The 22,541-nt window shown below is 39.1% G+C and overlaps 2 protein-coding genes across 6 annotated transcripts in view; one reads left to right on the top strand and one right to left on the bottom strand.

Annotated features, from left to right (window-relative positions):
• Far2 (fatty acyl CoA reductase 2) overlaps positions 1 to 12,844 on the top strand; it is a gene marked incomplete in the record, with an annotated part of 138,389 nt that extends 125,545 nt beyond the window's left edge. The window contains 4 exon segments of the mRNA XM_013505936.1: positions 2,864 to 3,035; positions 6,542 to 6,671; positions 9,900 to 10,027; positions 10,879 to 12,844. Of these exon segments, the coding sequence (XP_013361390.1) occupies positions 2,864 to 3,035; positions 6,542 to 6,671; positions 9,900 to 10,027; positions 10,879 to 11,041 (593 nt within the window).
• Positions 12,845 to 15,186: 2,342 nt separating this feature from the next.
• The window catches only part of Ergic2 (ERGIC and golgi 2), a 34,916-nt gene continuing 27,561 nt past the window's right edge, over positions 15,187 to 22,541 (bottom strand). For all 5 annotated transcript variants that reach the window (XM_005407140.2, XM_005407138.2, XM_005407139.2 and 2 more), the window contains 4 exons: positions 20,723 to 20,820; positions 19,034 to 19,196; positions 17,898 to 17,980; positions 15,187 to 17,737 (listed from right to left, as the gene is read on the bottom strand). In XM_005407140.2, coding sequence (XP_005407197.1) covers positions 17,675 to 17,737; positions 17,898 to 17,980; positions 19,034 to 19,196; positions 20,723 to 20,820 — 407 coding nt within the window. In that variant the 3' untranslated portion in view covers positions 15,187 to 17,674. The remainder of the gene's footprint in view (positions 17,738 to 17,897; positions 17,981 to 19,033; positions 19,197 to 20,722; positions 20,821 to 22,541) is intronic.

The following is a 22,541-nucleotide window of genomic DNA, read 5'->3' as shown; positions in this document are numbered from 1 at the left end:
GAGGTAGAGAGAAGGAATGGTACTAGGTGAGAAAATGGATATGGGATCAGATTCTGTTGGAGGTCTGTTAGTTGGGCTGAAGTGTTGGAGCTGAGGGTTTTAGGAAGATGTTTGTGGGGGCGAGGATGGGATGTAGCAGGAGGGAGGTGCACTTTGGGATTGAGGAAAGCTTTGAGGTTGTCAGAACCTGTTGATATATGTGCGCACCTAGAGTGTAGCTTAATGAGTTTAGAGATCCAGTACCTGGATTCAAATTGTAGCTCACTTATTTACTCCTGCATTCACTGTTAGGCATTTTTCATGGTGCTGGGGATATAGCACTAAGCAGACAAAAACTCATTCCACATAGAGACAATGTGCTGGTGTAAGTCCTACCATTTCCTAGACTCCATTAATTACGAGTTAGAGGAACTTGGGAAAAATCACCGAATCTCTACTTATAGGTTGATTAAATGAGAATAATAATTATTCTACTTGAGAGTGTTTGGAAGGATTTACTGAGTTCTGGGCACAGTGGCTGGGATGATATACATTTCAGCAGATGTTCGCTATGGTCATTTAGATAGCTTTCTCCAGAAGCTCTCCTAACCCCTATACCCACACAGTGTTAGATGCTTCCCATGTAGTCCTCCAAAGCACACTGTGGTGCCCTCTGGCACCCGCCACGTGCAACATTTCAGTTCATTAATTGTCCATATCTCCCGCCAGACTGCCAATTCCTTGAGGTCAAGAAGTATATATATTCCCAGCACCTACTACAGTGCCTGGAAAGCATTAAGTGCTTACAGAGATGTTACTGGAATAACTAGCCAGGATAGATTTAGGGAAATAGAAAATAATTATTTGTTTCTGAGATAGTCACTCATTTAGTCAAATCACTTGTCAAACACTTTGTAAGGTATTGACAAAAACAAAATTCTATTCTCATAGTGTTTATGTTCTGGTAGGGAGAAATTTTATATATATATATATAAAATCAGATATAGTTAAGTGCTTAAAACTTAACAGTGAAAAACAAAATGAGCTTTCTGTTTGATGTGTGGTGTCAAGGAAGGCATCCTGCTGAGGTGACATCTTGGCAGAGACCTGTAAGAAGTGATGTGCGGAGCTGAAGCAACATGCACCAAGCTCTTCCTTTATGTCCCAGGGTAGCAAAGAGGCTTCTGTGGCTGCAGCAGAAGCAGCAAGGGAGAAGGGCGGAGATGAGTCGGACTTTGGGGCAGAGGGAGTGAGGGTGCAGGGAGTGTGAGGCCTCACTGACCAGAGGAAGTCTGCCTCTCCCTCTGAATGCGAGCAGAGCCCACTGAAGGGTTCTGAACAGAGAAATAATGCGCCCTCGGTTACATTTCAGGAGAATCACTCCAGCTGCTCTGTGGAGAGCAGACTGTAGGAGCACATAGTGGAGGAGATGGTTGAGCACAGTACTATAATCTTCCAAGCTATGGTGATGGCTCCTATCAGATAGCAGTAGAGATCGTGACTCTGGGTTTTTAAAAGAGAAAGCTAGTGGATTTCTGTGTTCAATTGTATGAGGGTTTTTAAAGAAAAGAATAAGGATGACTCCAGTGTTTTTGACTGAACTACTGAAAAATACTGAATTATCACTTTGAAGTAGGATTTTGTTAGAGAAGAAAGTTTGGTGTATATATGGGGAATGAGGTGGTTGATAGTGAGAATATCAAAAGGTCAACTTTTAGAGCTATTAAAAGTGGTTTTGTTTATTACGTATCCATGTAGAAATTCTGAACAAGTATATGGACCTATAGACCAGAAAGTTTATATTAGTGTTGGAATTGCCTATACTATAAACTGTGCTTTTTTTTTTTTTTTTTTCAAATATGTCTGTGGGCCAGATATTTCTTCTCTGAATCAGGTCTGTATTTTTTGTATAGGTTTCTGGATGAAATCTTTTGCAGGAAAGCAATAATCATATTATCACAATTAAACAATGAATGTGGGTACATTCTTTATGAAAATCTATATAAATTAAAATTGAACTTAAATGAATATCATTTGAAGAGAACTACTGAATGTACCAAAAAATCTTAAACTAAGTTTTAAGCTTAATTATATAGAAATAAAAATTATTTTTTAAAAAAACCCTGGAGAGTATAGTGGAAAATTAAGTGTAATGTCCCAGAAAAGTAGAAATTCCAAAGAAATAAAAGACTATGGTACTTAAAGTGAATTAGTGTAAGGGAACCCCCCTTTTACACTCATGTAAGTGTAAACTTTAAGAACATTTAACCAGACATGGTGACACGCGGCTGTAATCCCAGCATGCAGGAGGATGGGACAGGAGAATTGTGTGTTCAAGTATATCCTGGGCTAATAACCTACATACGAAGTGAGACTCTTACCTCAAAAAACAAAAACAAAAGAAGGAAGGAAGGAGAAAAGAAGGAGAAAAGGAAAGGACAGAAGGAAGGAGAGAGAGAGAAAAAAAAGAAAGTTTAACTTTAAGAAAGCTTAACCTGTTAAGAAATTCCCTGTGACTCTTAAGTAATGACCCAATTCAGGAAAGCCCCTAGCCTCTGTCTTGGGTCTTTCCAGATAGCCTAAATAACACTGGGATTGAATGATGGGTGAAGTTCAGTTCCTGTATTGTATGAAACTGTTTTCCCAAGAATTTGTTTGACAGTAACTGTTTCAAGAAAAAACTCGATTCTCAGCTCCTTTACATCATTTGATTTGCAGATAACCATTTGCCCAGCATAAAAGTCACCAAGTTCTTCTCAGAAGTTGAGCCTTGACTCTATACCACAGAGCCTTGGTCTTCTTCATTACTTTGATCCACTGTAGACGTCTACCAGTGTGAAGGGCTTCTATGACCTGAAGCTAAGCTCTTTTTCTTTTTTCTCAGGATTACAAGTCTTGGCAACCTTTGAAAAGGTCCCATTTGAGAAAGCTTTCAGGAGGCCAAAGGCTGACTTCACAGCCACCAGCTTCACGACCCACTACTGGAATGCCGTCAGCCACCGGGCCCCTGCCATCATCTACGACGTCTACCTGCGGCTCACAGGGAGGAAGCCCAGGTGAGGGGCTGGGGTACCACCTTGAAGGGTGCGCCAGGGCTCAGCGTCTGTAGCCCGCTGTCCTGTGAGGGTCAAAGGAGACAATGGAGTGCCTCACACACATGCATACGTGAGCATGCACACATGCACACATGCATATGCACACACATGCCACACGCACACAGAGTTATTGGGTCAAAAGGAGAAGCAACCAGACGTGAAGACACACACCTGTAATCCCAAAACTCTGGGATGCTGACACAAGAAAATTGCAAGTTCAAACCCAGCCTAGACAATTGAGCAATTTAGTGAGACCCTGCCTCAAAATAAATGAATAAAGTAACAACAATAACAATAATAATGGCTGGGGCTGTAGCTCCAGGTGAAGATTCTTGGTTCCATTCCCAGTACTGGGCAGGTGAGAAGTCACAACTCACTGCTGCATTAAAAATCCTCCCACATAATCTTTAAAAATAACATGAAGAAACTTGCCTGATACATTCAGCAACTAATAATCCATTCAAAAAGAAAAGCAACTGAGACCTTGTCACTGGGTTTTCCAAATAGTTCACGAGAACTAGAACTGCGACAGCTCTACCGAGGAGAGCTCCCTGTGTGGTCCTCTCGGGGACCCACTGTCATTCCCACACTCTAGGGAGACAGGGAAGGACACAGAAGCTAGGGAGGAATCAATATTAGTCCAGAGGATGTGGCAGAGGAAAGACATGGATAAAGCACTCTCAAACCAGCGGTAGGAACGGGACTGACTGCACCTAGGCGCAAAGCATACTGGTGTGAATGCAGCTCTGTCACCATCACGTGGTGTGTGGGCTCAGGACCCATCTCTATCTCTGTCTCATCTGAACGATATTTTGTATGTCAGAGGGGTGCTCATTATAATTACCAAAGGCAGTTATGTGGTTAAGAATCAGCCCGTGGCTTCCGTCCAGAAGCTGGTACGGGGACTGGCCTTTTTAGGGACTGGCCTTTTGGGGACTGCACCTTATCCAATCCCAGAGGCCTCCTTTCGAGCTTATAACTCAGCTCTTCTTGAGTAGGATAAAGACTGGGAAAATAATTTGGGGCTTTCAGAATAGGTCAGAATCAAAAGGAGGCCTGGATAAAGAGGTTCAGTAGCTCATGAAAGACGCGGGAGGGAGAGGTAATAAACATGTATATTTTGTACATGAAAAATTTTGCTGGAAAATGAGTTGCTTTGTAGTATGAACTTTAACAGTAATCTTTATGGCAGAAAAAGCAAAAATCTGTCTAACCCCTTTTCCTCTCTGATACGGTTGTACGGAAGTTTCCATGCTTTTACATCTATATATGGACATTTCTGAATGTATTCCTGCTATGAGGCAGAGGTGTGTGTGTTGCACATAAATCATAGTCTTGAACTTTTTCACCAGTTTTTCTTGAAAATCTGTCATTCTGTCATGCCCAGCTCTTTCCTCTTCCTCCTTCTACAAAAAAACAAAAAAGTAGGCCAATAGCTATCAGTGTGCCTTTGGGCTGTTTACAAAACAGGCTCCTGCGTCTGGGGAGGAGGCTGAGGGCTGAGATTGCTGGGATGTAGACTTTTTGCCCTGAAGACTGCAAATTGGCACTGTCATGAGTACAAAAGAGTATGTGGTTCTCTCCCTTGTTACTACTTGCCAAGAATCGATCTTCTGTCAAACTTATGAGGAATTAAATCTCATTGTTAGATTTTTATTTGCCTGACCGCTGGAGCAGCTGGAATTTGATTTATTGGGCTTTCAAGGTTTCTTCTCTGTGAGTTGGCTGCTTCCATTCTTTGCCTATTTTTTCTAGTGAGACGTCCTTATTAATTTAAGGAAACTTTAGTGTATGTCTTATGAATGTATATTTCATGTGTTTTCTTCAAGTCTCTTTTTTATTGTTTAGCTTTGATGATGAGGCTTTTTATAGCACAAGTGAGTATGCCTATAGTAGAGAGCTTAACAGCATGGGATTTAGAGTCAGACTTACAGGATTCAAATCTGGGTTCCACCAGGCTAACCATACAAGCCCTAAAATTTCTCCATAATTCAGAAGTCCAACTTCCTCCTCTGCAGAAAGGGGACAGGAATATATCTACCATACATCTACTTTACAGGGATTTTCATGAAATGCTTAGACTATATAATCACTATTATTACTAAAGAAGTTTTATGAATTGTTATGTGGTAAAATGAATCATTCTCTTCCTTTATAGTTTTTCCTGAACATAACATATATTTTTTTTCTTAAAAAAAATACCATGAGGCTGATATAGTCCCCTACATACAATGATTACACTGTATAAGCATTATTTTTAAAATTAAATCTGTTGGAATCACATCCATTGCACCAGAGTTGGGGCATGAATGAAAATGGATAATGGAGTTATGAACTCTATTTTGGTACTTGTAGCAAGGAAATTTCTGATGACACAGTGGGAGCAGTATCTCAGGAATCATTAGGTGCATGGACATTAGAATTTAACCAGAAATAAGACCAAACCTTCAGAACAGCATCAGCCATTACTAAGTCCACTATCACAATCACTCCTACCAAGCTTGGCTTAGCTAAGACAAAAATCCAGTGTTCCCGATAGTCCAAGGTGACATGTAGCTAAGAGAACTCAGCTGGAACACCAGCTATGTGACCTTGAACATAATCTTTCTGTAAAATGAATACAAAGAACTGACTACCTCACAGTTTTATTGTGTGGAGCCATTAAGAACACCTACGAAAGGTTTTTATAAGTTGTTATGAACTTGGGCAGTTCACACATTTGAACTGGTTCAAATTCTGAGCACTGGCTTGGAAGATGTGATCCTTTGTAAGCAATGGAACACAGGTAGTGAGATTACACAAGCGAACGTGTTTTGAGCTCAGTCAAAGCTGGGTTGGAGGGCCCAAGGATATAGCTCAGTGGCGCAAGTGCCTGCCTAGCAAGTGCGAGGTCATGAGTTCGATTCCTGGTGCCACAAAAAAAAAAAAAAACCTGGGTTGGAATTTTAGCTCCGATCTAGCCTTAAGCGTGTGTTAGCCATTAATAAAAACGGAGACAAACACCTACTGATCACGATGTTAGGAAAATTAGCAGATAATATTTTTAGAGGTATCAGCAGTATACCTAATGGAGTAGGTTATCAACAGTAAATTATTTTCTCCTGAAATCTGCATTACAATTAACAATTGTTTTTGTTCATCAGATAGCAGGATAGTCAACACTTTTGCCAAGTTATGTACTACAGTCTTACATCTTACTCATTAAAAAAAAATCCAAGAACATACAATACGGAGAAACAAAGCTTCCAACCGTCTACCTCAGAATTCAGTAAATGAACAGTAGGAGTACGCAGGTAAATGGTTGGCTGTTTTAAAATGCCGTTAGAGTCTGCTCCTCTCCTTCCTGTACAGAGGGTTAATGAAACAAAAGATTTTCTTAAAAAGAATTTGTCACCGTCTTTACACACTGAGAGGGAAGAGGCCACGCGTGCGTGCTGCTATCTGCTCCCGTCCAACCTCTCCCGCAGGGTGACGAAGCTCATGAACCGGCTTCTCAGAACCATTTCCATGCTGGAGTACTTCATCAACCACAGCTGGGAGTGGAGCACGCACAACACAGAGATGCTGATGTCGATGCTGAGTCCCGAGGACCAGAGAGTGAGTACAGCCAGGCTGCCAGTAGCAGGAAGCCACACGGGGCGGACTTGGTTATTTTACCTGTCAGGTTGATGAGGGAAGCTTTGGTCGGGAGGGGGGCGGTATTTTATCTTACTTTTGCTAAGAAAACCAGGCAGGGCTATCAGTACCATCCCAGGAAATGTGTTTAATGCCCGTGAGAGCCCTAGGTTCTTGGACTTCAGGGAAGTCTGCGACGCTGTTCTGCGTGGTGGTGCCCTCCTCCGTCCCGTGTCATCTTCTCGACACGCCTCTCTGTACTTCCATGGCTTCTGTGGGAAAGTTGCATCGCTCACCTGCCCGTCCCCCATGTTCTTTACGATTAGAACTGAGGTCTCTGTGCACCAAGGTCAGCTCTGCCCTCGTCCTGAGAAAGGCCGTCCTGCCCTCCGTGTCCTCCCCGCCACCCTGCCCATGAAGGCCGTCCCTCCCGCCAGGCTGCCTCCAGCTGTTTCTTCAGTACTACACATTGTGTTTCTCAACACAGACCGTCACTTTGTTTGACGTTAGCACCATTTATTTCTGTAGCTTCTGGGCAGTCACACAAAGGTTAAACCCTAAAAGCTTTGCATATTCCAAAATTCACAAATACCAGAGAAAATGTACTTGTGTTCCAAGCAAAACAAAGCTTTTCTCAGCATTTAACTCTAATTGAAATGTTTGTGAAGTGCTTCCTCTAATGGCTAAGAGAAATAATGGATGCTATATCTAAAGCAAATACAGTAACAACTTTTTAAAAAGCTATTTCATGTCATGTTCTCTCATGAAAGTTGAAAGGACTAACCAAACACAAAGGGTTCATAAATCAGCAAAGGGCTGGTTCATTAAGTAAATGCTCACTGAATGCTTCTACTGTCAAATAGGGATATCAGTATTTGGTTGTTATGGCCTCCCAGGTCTAAGATGGCTCTGAATGATTAATACATAACATTCTTATTTGCACATAAAGAAGGGAGAATTACGGAGTCCTAGAAAAGTACTAAATCTTTAAGATACCAAACTCATGATATTCTTTAGATATTTACTATTTCCAAGATGTAAGGAAAAAGCTCATCATGAGGAAAGATGCATGTTATGGAAATATACCTAGAAGGTTCTCAGGAAGTAGCATGGCCATTTTAAAGTCAATAAATTTGACTTTTAGTAATGATTGTTTTGTTTTGACAATTTATGCCTTTTATTTAGTACAGTCAAAGCCTCCACCAAAGACTAGCTGTCTGAAAAAAAGGAAACTAAGTTTAATTTGGGGATATCCATATAACCCTATGTAAAGATCAAGTAAGACAATGTAAGACAATGTGCTATAGAATAAAGAAGTTCTCAGTTTTTAAAATTAATCTGGGGGTGTAAGTCAGTGGCATAGCACCTGCATGGCATGCATAGGCCCATTTGCACCACAAGAATAAACAAATAAGATTAATATTAAAATTAATTGACTGAAATTCTATAATGAATTCATGTATTCAGCAAGTACCTACTAAATGCCTGCACTGTACCAGTCATTGTTCTTGGATCATCACTGATTTGAATTAAGGTGTTTTTTGCTACTAAGATTAAATCCTTTCTTAGGCCTCTGGAAGTTTAATCAGGTTTAATTAACTCTACTTCATTGTACAAGAGCCAAAACTCCTACTAAATAGAGGTGGGTTTTTTTTTTTTTTTTTGGTTTGGTTAGTTTTTTGATTTTTTTAAGACAGGGTCTCATTATGTAGTCCAGGATGACCTCAAACTCACAGAAATCTTCTGGCCTCAGCCTTCCTAGTGCTGGGATCACAGGCGTGCACTACCATGCCTGGCCTGGACTTGAGAATAGGTTTTTAATAGGCGAAAGTTGGTCTGAGAGCTCTGTGTGTCCAACATGAAAGGATCCCAATGGGGAGGACTCAGGCTCCTTAAAAAAAACTCCTACTTGCTAAGATTTGTTAAATGAACCATTCTTTCCATACTAGCAGTTCATTTTTCTTCATTCTTTACAAGTAAAGCAATGAAAAACTTCTAATACCAAACCCACCCAGTGTGGAGACCGGTGCTGTCTAATGCAGTCTTTGTGTTACTCCAACACGGTTATGCCCAAAGCCTTCAGGAAGTGCCTAATACTTCAGCACTTCCAGCACCACCAGTGTCTCACTCTTTCCTCTGTGTAACAACTTTTACTGCCCCAAGTTCTCATGTTCAGGGGAAAATAATGTTTGTAGATTTGAAGCTCCTTTCTCCACCTCACCTATTAAGCTCATTTTATGGAGAATTGGAAAAGACAAGTAGATGACTCAAGGATGGCTATGAGCTTTCTCTTCCCACTCCATCCTATCTCCATCTAAAGAAGGGCATCATGACACAGGCCTGTCATCTCAGTACCCTGGAGGCTGAGGCAGGAGGGCTGCAGTTTGAACCCAACCTGGGCAACTTAGCAAATGCAGAGAAACTGTTTCAAAATTAAAAATTTGAAAAAGGCTATGGATGTAGCTCAATGCTAAAGGCACTGGATTCATTCTTCATCACTACCAAAAAAAAAAAAAAAAAAGATGGTTCCTCTTCTGAGCCTATCTCACCATTGCAGAAATAAAATCAAAAGCAGTTCAGATCTTTAGCTATTCGATAACACACCAGAGAATGCATTTGTAATCATAGAAGAGCAAAGTTAAGACCTCTTTCCCTACATCACTGAGGCAGCCCTTCCTCTCCCTGCACCTCCTCCTCCCTCTGCCGACCTGTCCTGCACTGGCTTTAGGAGCAAATCCTGCTCACTCACCCCTCAAGGCTTTGCTTAGGAAGCTTACGCCCAGCCAAAGAATGCAATGTCGTGGGTAGAAGAGTATGGTAGGCTTCAGGGAGAGGAATGGAAAGAAATTTAGTTTTGGTCACTAACATATTATCCCATCACTACTTGAAAAATAATTGTTCCTCGTGTACCTGAGAATGTATACCCAGCCAACTGCAAGCTGTCACCAGACGAAGTAACACCAGGTTCCTTAAGCTTTCTTCAGACTTCCTAATGCCCATGGTTGGGGCTCAGCCCATGTTTAAATGTTTGTATGCAGAGTAATGCATATTATCAGCACTCCTGAAGTAACAGCGCCCATAATCCCTGTTTTGGTGGCATCCAACTTGTGTCTCCCAAGCTGAATGCCCGGATTTCCGTGAAGCTTCCCCGGGCGGTCAGTAGCAGCCCTGCAGGGCCGCTCCAGCAGCCCACACTCTCTTCCCTTGCAGATGTTTAACTTCGACGTGCGCCAGCTGAACTGGCTGGAGTATATCGAGAACTATGTCGTGGGGGTGAAGAAGTATTTGCTGAAAGAGGACATGGCAGGGGTCCCCGAGGCCAGGCAACACTTAAAAAGGTAAGCACGGTTAGTGCTTATGGAGACTGATCATGAAGCTGACTTCACAGCAGGTGAATCTCAAGCAGGGTCGGGGGAGGAATAAACCCTTAGGCATTCAGTGCAGTCCTGCCTTCCGTGCTGTCCTATAGCGATCGCACTGCTTTATTTACACCTCCCTGCTCCCGAGGCCAAGTACTGGTTTTGTTACCGCATGTTTATTGCAGGTCTCAAAGAAAGCCAGGAACTTGTCCATGGTAACGCACAGTGAGGAAGGAGCCAGTGTACAACACAAATTTCTGTTTTTCTACTACTTTCCTATGATGACATAAAGGCTACCTAAAAGACAGGGGACCTGGTTGTGCTACAGGATCTTGGGAGGATGTGGGGTGTCATTAACCTGCTTTCAATTCTTTCTTTACATTTCCTTGACTCCTAACTCGAGGGATGAAGAATTATAGTGCACAGGTGGTAATTCTGGGACAAGGGAAGTGTGTAGCGCAGAGGTAAGCATGAAGAGCATATTGCAGAGGACTGAGAAGCAGGCGAAGAACTTTAGAATTCACTCCAGTGAATACCAGCGGAAGTCATAATGTTGTATTGAGGGTGAAGTGTATTTTTAAAGCAGTTATGCTGATATTTTTTAAACAGTTTCAAGTAGAGGCAGATAGGAGAAAAACTAGGGAAATATGGTAGAAATCTAATTATTCAAAGGAATGTTGTGGGAAAATACAGAAACCAAAAAGGCCATCAAGTCAACACACACTGTGTACTTAACCAGTGTCTGCTGCTCACAGCCCGAAGACACGTGTGCTCCAGACCAAACAGGCAGGTGCTTGGTACGTGTTAACTCTGCTTATTTCTGTCCCCAGGCTCCGAAACATTCACTACCTCTTTAACATCGCCCTCTTTCTTATCATCTGGCGCCTGCTCATTGCAAGATGGCAGACGGCACGGAATGTCTGGTTCTTCATCGTGAGCTTCTGTTCCAAGTTCCTGTCCTACTTCAGGGCATCCAGCACACTCAAGCTCTAAGGATGTGCAGTGGTCACCTTTTGTCTGGCCCCCTTGGATACCTTTAAAGCAGTGAACTGTGGTTCTCAAGATGAGGAAGTAATAAGGAGCATGCCCACGCTACCCAGTGGCAAATACATGGCTATGTATTCAGCCCTATTTCTTAACAGTACATTCTTTTTATTTCAGTGAAAGTCAGTCATAAGCCCAGCTATCACCATACATATTTTATGAAAAAGGCACGTCCAGATGACTTCTTGCCACTCTGTGCTCCTGCATATTAAACATGAAAGTGCTACCACTGTTCTACATTTAGCTTTTGTTTTCTCTTTAAGACAATTCAACTCAGTAAACATGGACACAGGGTAAAAGCCAAAATAAGCTTTAAAAATAGGCAGAACTGACCTTAGAGCCCTGGAAATCAAGATGAGGAACAGTGCTCTCAACAGCTTTGCAAAGGCTGTGAGAAGTTACTGCCACAGGAAATGTCTAAATCCTGCTGGGGTGGTGGGGTGGGAGGGTGGGAGAGAAAAGTGGGCTCACATTTACCATTTTTAACTACATACACTTCAGTCTAAAGATGAGTAAGTAGTGTAAATGCATATAGTAGGAGGACTTAAACATTTGTACTGGGAACTCTAGCTTATTGTACGTCAAAATCAATGGCTTCTCAGAGTGGAGCAACTTTTACTCTACATCTTTTTAATCACTAGTTTTCCTGATAATCTTATTTTCTTGGAGACAGGGTCTTGCAATGTGGTTCAGGCTGGCCGCAAACTCGTGACAATTCTGCCTCAGCCTCCCAAATTTTGGAATTACAGCTGTGCACCATCACGCCGGGCTTTCCTGATGATCTTGACAGTTATCTTGTTCATGAAAGTTTTGAAGCCCTTATACTTAAGCTTATTTTACTGGGGCCTCAGCTAGAGAGGCTAAATGGGGAGGGAAAAGCTCATACATTAGAATAAAAAAAAGGCACCTCATCTTTCCTATTAAAGAAAGCAAAATTTCAGATAAAAACTTACATTCTAGCTTTAGTCTTCTATAAAGTGGAGATCACAAGAGATGTGTTTTGACCATTCTAACTGCATGTTAACTGTATGAAACAATGTACAGTAGAAAAGCAGACTTCATTAGGTAAGTTTTACGCAGAGGGTTATTTTGCTTAAAATATTTTCCATATATTACAAAGTAGTAAAAGCTTTATACTGTTTTCAAATTCCCACACTAATAACTGTTATTCCAACTTTTCTCATATTTTGAGATCAGTGCATGTTGGATCACATTTCTTTGTGCTAAAAACATGTCATAATATTCAAATATAGTGTCTGGGACCCAAGCAATTAAAAAGTAATCATTATACAGCCAGTTGACAATCACACAGGTACAAAACATAAACAGAATAGAGTTATGTTTATACTCATGTTTAGAAGAACTACTGATACTTGAAAAGTACACACAGCCCTCTGGGCAGGAGGGTATTTACTTGAGACTCTCCTGAGTTCCATGAAGGCATTTTGGGGAAACTCTTCTGGGAAGTGACTTTCCCACGTAATCTAAAATCTGGGGACCACTTTCCATGGCAGAAAACTCCACTCTGAGCAAGCACTGCTGACAGTACTCTGAGATGTCTGCATGATACTTCTAAGACACAGCCGTTAGGATACAAACTATGGGTATGATAAAATTATGAAATCGATACTCAATGCGATTGGATAAAAACAGTTCTAAGAATTTACTCTTTTGATTATTGTATGTTTGATCAATTCATTAACTCCACTGATCACATTTTGACCTTTGATTAAATAAACTTTGAAGTAGAAATCCTCTCTTCTCCTTTAATGTTTCTTTAACAGCTGACTACTGCATATCTCCTCGTAAGACCCCTCCTCAGGAAAAGGGAAATAATCTTTCAAAGAACTCTTTTAACCAAATCACAGAATAACTACCAAATAAATACAAACGTATAGGTACATACTGCTTCACTACTTCCTGACACTATCAATATGGTTACATTTACATGAGTGTTCTGTGGTATCAGAGACATAACACAACGTTGTCTTGGGATGATTAAGCATCAAAAGTAGCTACCTATCTGTATCAAAGAAAGTCCCTAGCATTTAATAACAGAAATAACAGTTACTTGAATGCCTAGTACATACTAAGCTATGGGCAAGAATCTTCTCCTTTGGAGAAGAGATGAAGAGTACAAGAAAAAGTGCCCATGTTTTAAAACAAGTCTTGAGAATGCCCATTTTCTGCATTCACATTTGATACAGGACCAAACACTACAGAGACACTCACTCCTGGACTCCAGAAAAAATGAGGCAGATGAGCAACAATCAGAAAAACATTTCTCACCATCATATACTAACCAGGCATCACCTCAACACTTCCTTTACATCCCTAGAAACCTGAAGTAGACAGGCCTAACATCCAAACAGTGTATCTCACGACATATATAAAAACCAGCCTAAAGTTTGCAAAAACATCAATAATTTTTAAAGTTCATAGGAATCGTGCAAATTCCCACATGGCTACGTTTTCCAAATTGTTCTTCTGTTGTCTGGGAATGTGTGTAGGTAACAAATACAACAAAATGCTCACTGCTTAATTATTTTTAGAAGTATTTATAAAAATGAACAACACTAGCAATTGCTGGTTTTAATTAAGAGAGAGGAGAGGGAAATGCCCTACGAAGTACAGCTATTACTGCAGCAAAGGGAACTTCTGTGACCTAGTGTTACATAGGCAGGAACGTCCTTGTGATACGGGAGCACTTCAGGTGTGCCCCTATCTACCTGAAATACTAATTGTACCCGGAACTGAACAGAGGTGCAGGGATGTGAAGTAGGGAAACCCGAGTCAATTTTGGAAAAATACAGAAATAAAAGCTCAGCCTGGGAGTATGGCTCAGGGGAAGAGCACCCGTTTAACATGCTCAAGGGCTTGAGACTGGCAGCTCAAAAAAGAAATTTTAAAAAAAGGTAGATATAAACAAAAAAGTGATTTGTGTAATGGCCTGATAAAATACTATCTACAGTTTATTACACTTACATGAACTGTTGTGTAAGGACTGCTTTACGAAAGAGCTTTCATTAGTATATGTATTTTTCCCTGTGCCTTCTCATTTCTTAGTAGTAGGCTTACATTCAAATTATTACGTAAGATCCCACAAGTGAGCTACAATATCTGAGTTTTAGCTTAATTCTGTTAAACATCCAGTATTAGGAGTTTTCAGAACAAAACTAAGTGTTTTACTAACTGCAGTCTCCTCTGTATGCAGCTCTGTACAGGTTCGCAGGCACACACAAGTCACCTGCTCAGTTTTCATCTTTCATCTTTCAAAGTATAAAATCCACCCCCACAGTGCAATTGAGCTCTATCTGGAGGGAAAGCAAACATTACCAAGTGATATTTAAAGATTCTTCGTTTTCCTCTGAGAAAAAGTTTAAGAGGAACTGTGGCTGCTTTGAAGTAACATGACCTTAATTTCCTATCAGGATTAAAAGAACTAAGAAAACATTTTATAATTTGTCATTTTACTTAAGGTTCTAACTTTTTGGTTGAGACAATGTTTTATATGTTCTTTTCCCTCCTTAAAAAGCTACAAAAAGAAGAGAGAGAACCCAAACCAGTCTGTTTCCCACTCTTAAAATAATGCAGGGTGATTTCATCACAAGAAATATTTAAGGTGGAAAACTGTATTTTGATCCTAACATTGCAATAAGGGAGTACCGGAGAACTAATCCAAGGTTTCTTTGTACCAGAAGCAGTAAACAAATGGTTTGCTGCCATTTTTACTCTGATGGTGTTCTGACAGCTGGCTCACTTTGGCTTGCTGAAGGTTTGCTAAAGCTCAAAATAGAAGGAAAAGTACACGTTACTAACCCATAACATAAAAATGTAAAATACACAGTATAACTCTATTTAAGCTATTAAAATATGAGCTCTTAATTTCTTTACAAATTGCACAGTTAACATTCCATTAAAGATTAGAAATTATTTGGATACTAATTATAAAAAGACAAGATTTCTATCCAAAAAACTGAAAAAAGTATGTATTTTCTAAATTCAGAATTAGAAATAACTTTGTAATTCTGATGAATATTGAGCTAAACTTTTCCTAAGAGGTAGTCTGAAGTATACAAAAACTGAACAGTGAGTTACTCTGCTCAAATATTTATCATCTTTCATACAGGCCAATGCATGGAAACAGTTTACAACTACGCTGCAAGTTTTTAAAACATGTAGGCTTTTCACTATGTAGGCCAGAACATGTACATACAGACATCATGAAGACCCTGCTGAGAAGGACACTGTACTGAGAGTTGAAGGGGGATCCTAGAGAGACCCTCAGGTACAGGGCAGGGAGGGCTTTCAACCAAGGAAAAGAGACACTTGGGAGGCCAGAAACTCCCAGCAAACTCTAATACATGGTTATGTTCCATCGTGCACAGAGCTGAAAGAGTTTTCATTTTTTCAGGGCCAAAACTATGACCTTATAAATTTTAGAAGGTTGTTAGATAGAAGTTTTCTCAACGTTTGAAATGGAAATCAATGGCAAAGCAGGACTCTGCTTTAAAGAAATTCCTTTACAGTCAGCTTTAATAGGATAAATTTCATTAAAAATTAAATATGGCATTTATTAAACATGGAAGTAATTAAAAACCATGTATCAAAATTTAAATTTAATACTTGTTATAATCCTAAAAGTAATCTTAAATTGGTATATTTTTCCATCTAAAAAAACCTGAAACGACTGAATTTCTGAATTCAGAAGACCCAATCCAACAGTTAGTCCGAAGTACCTAAAATACCAGTAATTCTTTTTAAATTAAAATTTTGAGAAATGTTCTATTAGTTTCTATCCCAACTCTGTGGGAAATAATATTTGAAGAAAATAAATAAAACCCCAGAGAAGGCCCAGTGACTAGAATTTCCTGGATTAAAAATATCCTTCAAAACATGTTGTGTCACCACTATCAATCAGTCAGTGTGTGGTTCTCAATGACACCGCACATTCTAAACAAGGGTGTGGCTGCTATTTTATGCAAAATGCTGTCCTATGTAAGTCTCATCACAGAGCCACTTTGTCGTGAGTTCTTGTCACCAGTATTGTCTTGTTAAATATTTTTTATACATAAACTCTTCATTTAAAAAACTGCAACTTGTGATATGTCACTCTCTAAGCTATTTTTCCCCCCAGTAATGGGCACTGAAATCAGGGCTCAAATCTTTTTCTTTTCTTTCTTTTGAGACAGGATCTAAGTGTCCAGACTGAGCTCAAACTGTGATCCTCCTGCCTCAGTCTCCCACAGTGCTGAGATTACAGGCCTGTGTCATCACACTTGATTCTAAAACTACCACTTCAAATGAAGTTGCTTGGCTTTGCTATTTGTTAAGGACTAAAATCTGGTCTTTTACCTTCATTACCTATCTGGATTCTTGATTCCTTATTTCCCTAAATGATTTACACTTAGGGGATTGATATAACAAAATGAAAACTGATATTGGCACAGGTACTACAAATACAGCTTTTAATGTAAGTTTCCTCTCATTATTTTAATCTTTTATATTCTGGAATTTAAACCCAACCCTTAAACAGTACGAAAATTAGAACAATACAAACCTAACATAATTCACCAGTCACATTCAGAACATCCTGAATGCGATAAGTCTTTCGTAATTCAGCTTTACAGTTTAGTGGCCGCTGTAATACTGTAATATGGCATCTCTCAGATGTGATACTGTCTTATACCTAAAATTTGGCTCACACTTTCATTTAAGTTACCCTGTTCCCATTCATCACTTGTATAAAATATTCTATTTTTCCTCTTAATAGTTTACAAACTGATAATTTCTTTCCATCAGAATGGATCATTTTATTGCTCAGCCCATGATCCTCAGAGAATATCCATGAGGAGATAAGGATACTCAGCCTCCGCTTTAGAAATGTGCTCTCTTCTCCCTATCTAGCTTCACGACACAATCTGTAAGCAGTATCTCTGTTACATATCATAGTGCTCACACACCTCCCCTGGGAGAGCCTATCTTGAACAGTTAGAAGCCAATACCCTGAGTCCAAGGAAAAGCATTTCCCTTCCTAAGATCAAAGTACTTGTCAGTATGGCTTAACATCAGTATGGCTGTAACACAGGGACTAGTCCCTGTCTTCCTTTATTAACAGTGTGACCTGATCACAGGTTTTTAAAGTCTAGACTAGTTTTCCATATGTTTTACATATTTTATTCTTACATCGTATCTTTTAAAAACAAAAGGACGCAAACATTTGCACTTATCAGTGCTCTTTTGTTAGACGTGGGCTCCCCTCCTTCCTTCAGCTTTCTGTTATGAAGCAGCAGGGTCTGACTCTGACAGTCCACTTGCTGAGGAAGCAGCAAGAGTCTTCTTTGAACAACGCTCCAGATGGGCTTATCACTACCAGCTCCATAATTTCCTCTAGGACTTTTGTAACAGACACAACATTTACAGGATTTCAGTTTGGTTTTTTTTCCTTTTTTCTTTTTTTTTTTAAATAAGTGTGTTTCCAGGTTCTCATTCATATTTTTCCTTTGAGTATATTGCACAATATTTTATTATTAAAAAAGGTTTTGTGTCTCAGGCAAAAAGTTTCTCTCCACTCAGGAGGTACTAATGTGTATTATTTTCTAAAAGAGGTAAGTGGTTGTCTGTGTGCCCATCCTCGAAGGGGACCTGGAGGGGGAAAAAAAACAGTCGTAGTTTTATTCTTTGCACAACTTCCTTTAAACACAGGTTGTATCTAGGGAAATTCTTTCCAGGCACCAAAAGCAACTATTTAGACTTAATGATACTCTTATTTAGACATCAGCACCATGTATACAATATCACTTACAGAATGTACAGGTTTATAGGCTCCAAGTCTGAAACGACAGCAAATTATTTCTACTATAAATTTTCCAATTCCATGTAACATGCCTGTAATAAACAATAAGTTTATGCTTTTAATTATTTTTGAAATTGCTATATAAGAATAAAAATCCAACTAACTATAAAGGACTAAAGAAGAAAGCAAAGTGGTTTGTACTATCAACTTCCAATAATCAAAACAGTTAAAAAATGAATTAATTTCTTTTCAAAAATGATTAGATCACATAACTCATAACCTTAACACAATCTTTTTGGTCTTCCTATATAATTTGAAAAGAAATGATATTAACAACATATATTTATGTGAATTTAAATGAAGCAGTAACAAAAACTGTATAGGAAAAGCTATTCATTTGTTTAAATGAACAAACTCATCCCTATAATACTAAATAGGAACCAAAGATAAAAAAGTAAAATTTGGACTATTCAGAACTTACAAATGTTTAGAAAATTCTTAAGAACTTAAAACTGTTTCTTTTCTGTACCTAACTCAAATTTACATGACTACAGTGCTGCAAATGATCTTTGAGAGAATTCCAGAATCTGGGTCAAAAACTCAGAACATTGTTAAATTCCTATTACCTTTTTAGAAATTCTGTATCATTTTTATTGTTTATTGTGTTGTTTTATGTCCTTGTAGTTGTTAATTTGTTTTTATTCTTTTCTCTTTAAAATTAAAAAAAAATTTTAAAAAACCCTCAAAACCGCTGAAAAATCTAGTTTCACACACTGCATGTAAGACATGATTTTATACACCGTACAACTAAATCCCCTTAAAAGGAAAATTTACACTTCTCAGCACTTTCTCATTTAACCCTACAACACACTTTTAAGTCAGTCCAATTTTCATGCAAGAAAGTAATTTCAGAAAAAGGTGACGTATCCACGGTCACCACCAAGTAAATGGCAGATACTGGACTGAATTCTACTTTTTGTTTTTGCTGTTCACACAGGACATTTGTAGCTCACCAAATAATTTCCCTTAAGTCACTGAATATTGTAAAATGAATTATATTTATGTGCGTATTTTTGTCCCCTTTAAGTACAAACATCTTAAATGTAATAAACTTTTAGAAAATAGACAAAGAAATAAATGTTAACCTGTTGTTGAGAAGATTCCTCCAACAATACCACAGAGTCTTACAAAAAACTGCCAGAAAGGCATATGCTCCTCAGTAACTGTTACCATAAGAGAACTGAGGTCATATTTCATAAATATCCCCGAGACTCCATGGCTGCCTGCAGCATGGTTGATGATTCGCTCCTAGAAGAAGGGCAGCAGGGCAGAGGAGCTGTTTTAGTAACGGGCGTCGAGATAACAAAAGGCCGGTAATCATTTACTCTGGGCTCCTGGACCAGGGAGGGTCAGCCCTCGCTCTCTTTGTTCCCTTATTCTGCAATTTACCAACCCAATATTCCACTTCTTTTTTAAGTGAAATACAACTATTTTAAGTCATTCTATCAACAAAAACACACCCCTCAAAGATCAAATGCTCTGGGATTCTACTATATTTTTTCTTTTTAATTTTGTTATTTTAAAATATGTTGTGGAAATAATTTCAGATCAGGATATAGAAGTGTCCTAATTCTTGGCGTGTTCTACTTCTCAGAGCACAAGCTGTTTCTAGCCTTCTATAAATAACAACACAATGAACAGCCTCACACACATAACACTTTAGTGTGCTCCCATTACAACATGGAAAGGGTTCCCAGAAGAGGGTCTGTGGGTTCAAAGGGTAAAGGCACAGGTCATTGGGCACACCGCCAAGCTTCCTTCCACAGAGACTATGGCATTTTGCATTCCCATAGCAGTATACGTGTACCTGTTTTCCCCAAAGCCTTGCCAAATGTGGATGTTGTCTTCCAGTGTTTGTTCGTCTTACAGGTGAGAAATGTTATCTCCCTACACAATGTTAGGAAGTAGAGTACGATCTTACATACGCTTGGTTTTTTAAAAAGTGTGTACGTGTATGCACACACATATACAAACACACACCATTATATTTACTTGTTTTTCCCCTTAACCATTTGAAAAGATACTTAATACTTCACCCATAAAAGTAATACCTAATTTCAGAGGAACAGGGAATATTCTGTAATTACTAAAGACCTGGTTACAGTAGGTTGCAAAAAACAGCAAAAGAAAACTCTATATAGAGGAAAGTAAATTTTAAAAAGCACTAAGTTTTGACTCAAAATTCTTCTGGATACCCATATTTGATTATTTACCATTCTTAAATACTAAAATAAGAAAATGCGACCCCAGAGTAAATAAACCTGCTAAGCCAAACTCTGCTCCTCACTGTTAGTACTGCTCACAAAGCAGCCTCTCACCCTGAGGCTGCCGAACACTCATGAGATGAATACAAAGCATGAGGCAGGAATACAAGGTGTCAGGCAGGGTGCAGGCTCTCTCAGTCTGCGGGCTGGTCTACAATCACCACGCATGTTCATGGTTTGGAACATTTATTAAAAAACAGAAATCAGAAAATCTGCTGGTGGATTAGGAACACTTATACCGGTCTATGAGAAAACACATTACAAAATTAATACTGTTTTAATTGAAAACACTTGAATTAAAAAATAATAATTGCTTTTCTTGCTCTAGAAATGCAAATATCCATTTCTGATTTATTTCTGCCTTAAAATAAAAAAGTTAATTCGTTTCAAAACTTCCACAAATTTTAAAATCAGAAAGGGCACCAACTAAAACTCCAACCTTATCTTGTACCCAGAAGACTATAAAATGCTAACAAAAACACCAACTTTTACCAGTTAGTTTCAACTTACCCTTTCTGTCACAGAAAACTGATGTGTGTCTGCTGAAATTTTGTATGTATGTAATTTTGTTGGCACAACTGTAATAAAATATTGGAACATCTGGTTGTCTAAAACAAAAACAAAACGTGTTTTTATCATCAATCTAGTAGCAAAAAACTACTACCAAATATATCTTTTGATTAAACACACTAAACTTGAAATCTACTATTACATTGGACTTAATTTTCCAACTAAAATAAAGAATAATTTTTAAAAAGAACCATTAAAAATATATTTATACCTGGTAAAACAAGTTCATAGCACATACAAATACACACAGGACACATACAAGATGTTAAACAGATGAACCAGTGATTTAGTTAAGACAGCATAAGAAAGATGGAAAAATAAAGGTAGCACTTCTCTGTGGTACAGAGACTAAGAAAAGTACAATAAAATTACCACAGTATAACCATCACATTAGAATTAGATACGTCTAAAGGTCTAATTAGGCAGCAATGGACATCTTTACATTTGAACTGAAAATACATACTTCACATAACATGGCACTCACCACTGAAAAGAAAGTATATGTAAATACAAGAATTAAAATTACCTATCATAGTTTTTTTAAATGTTTAAAGAGCCAGCTGGGAAGCTTCTTTAAAACGGAAAACCTAGACCTCTCCCCCTACCTAATCCATTAATCACAATGATCATTTCCACAAAGATCCTAGCCATCCGAATACAGACCAGCTGAGATTACTATCTAAGAAAACCTCGTGTCCTGTTGAACAGAAATGCTGCAGCAAATCTTTTCACAAAGCAAGCACAAACCTAATGGTTTAATTAGAGTTGTCCCAACAACTAGCTTTCCAGCACTAATAAGTCTACTAACCACAATTTCTAATTTTCTCAGCAAAAGCACAAGATAGTGTCTGTGATGAACTGCACAGAGATGGCCACCCACATGGGCAAATAGTCACCTCTGAAAAACTAGTGGCACCACTTAAAAAAATCCACAGATCAGGAACTGGATGTATAAAGTAAACAAAATATGTCTGCAGCAACTGTGGGCTCTGAAAGACTGTATTACTATCTATTCACATTTCTTCCCTCCAAATTCACCGAGATTCATGGACAGCAGAATCTACCTACATTCTCCACCGATGCAGACCAGGGAGGCAGGCCAGAGGAACCCTGACGAGCCCAAAGACCCTACACTTAAGCTGACAACGAGGCACGTCTCCTAACACTTCCTCAATTTCTGGCACATGGAGCTGCAAGAAAACAACAACACTTCTGCATTCATAAACAGTTTAAATTGGAAATTTAAAATCACAAAGGTCTCCAACTTTTTTATAAACTGGATGCAGGCTAAGGAAAGTGTTTAGTTCTAAGAAAGGTACATCCTCCAGTGCCTTAGCTAGATATGCCCCAAGGTGTATGGGAAAGCAGGAGCACTTCTAGAAGATAAAGCCAAGAGTCACAGAGAAGAGAAGGAACTGTGGGGGCTGCGGGGTGTATGGAGAGCTCTGCCCAGGAGCAGGCAAGACCTCATCAAGGGACGCTCCCCTTCCTGAGCAGGGGAATGTCTCATCTGTCCAGATGGACTTCAAAACTGCTATGAGGCTGAATATACACCACTCGTTCTTCCTCATTTTGAAAGAGAATATTTAATGTATTTACACAGTACATGCTCCTGAAGTGTAAGGGGAGGCACAAACTGTTTAGCCTACAGGTTCCCAGATTCAAAACACCTCATTTAGAACCTGTGGATCAAATCTGGTGCCTAGGCTGAAGAAACTTCAGGGATAAAATGTATTTTACCCGCAAACAAGCATCATTT

The sequence above is a fragment of the Chinchilla lanigera genome, unplaced genomic scaffold (genome assembly GCF_000276665.1).
Source record: "Chinchilla lanigera isolate Chin_1 unplaced genomic scaffold, ChiLan1.0 scaffold00104, whole genome shotgun sequence".
Classification (NCBI taxonomy): Eukaryota; Metazoa; Chordata; class Mammalia; order Rodentia; family Chinchillidae; genus Chinchilla; species Chinchilla lanigera.
This window is presented reverse-complemented; position numbering and strand designations above follow the sequence as displayed.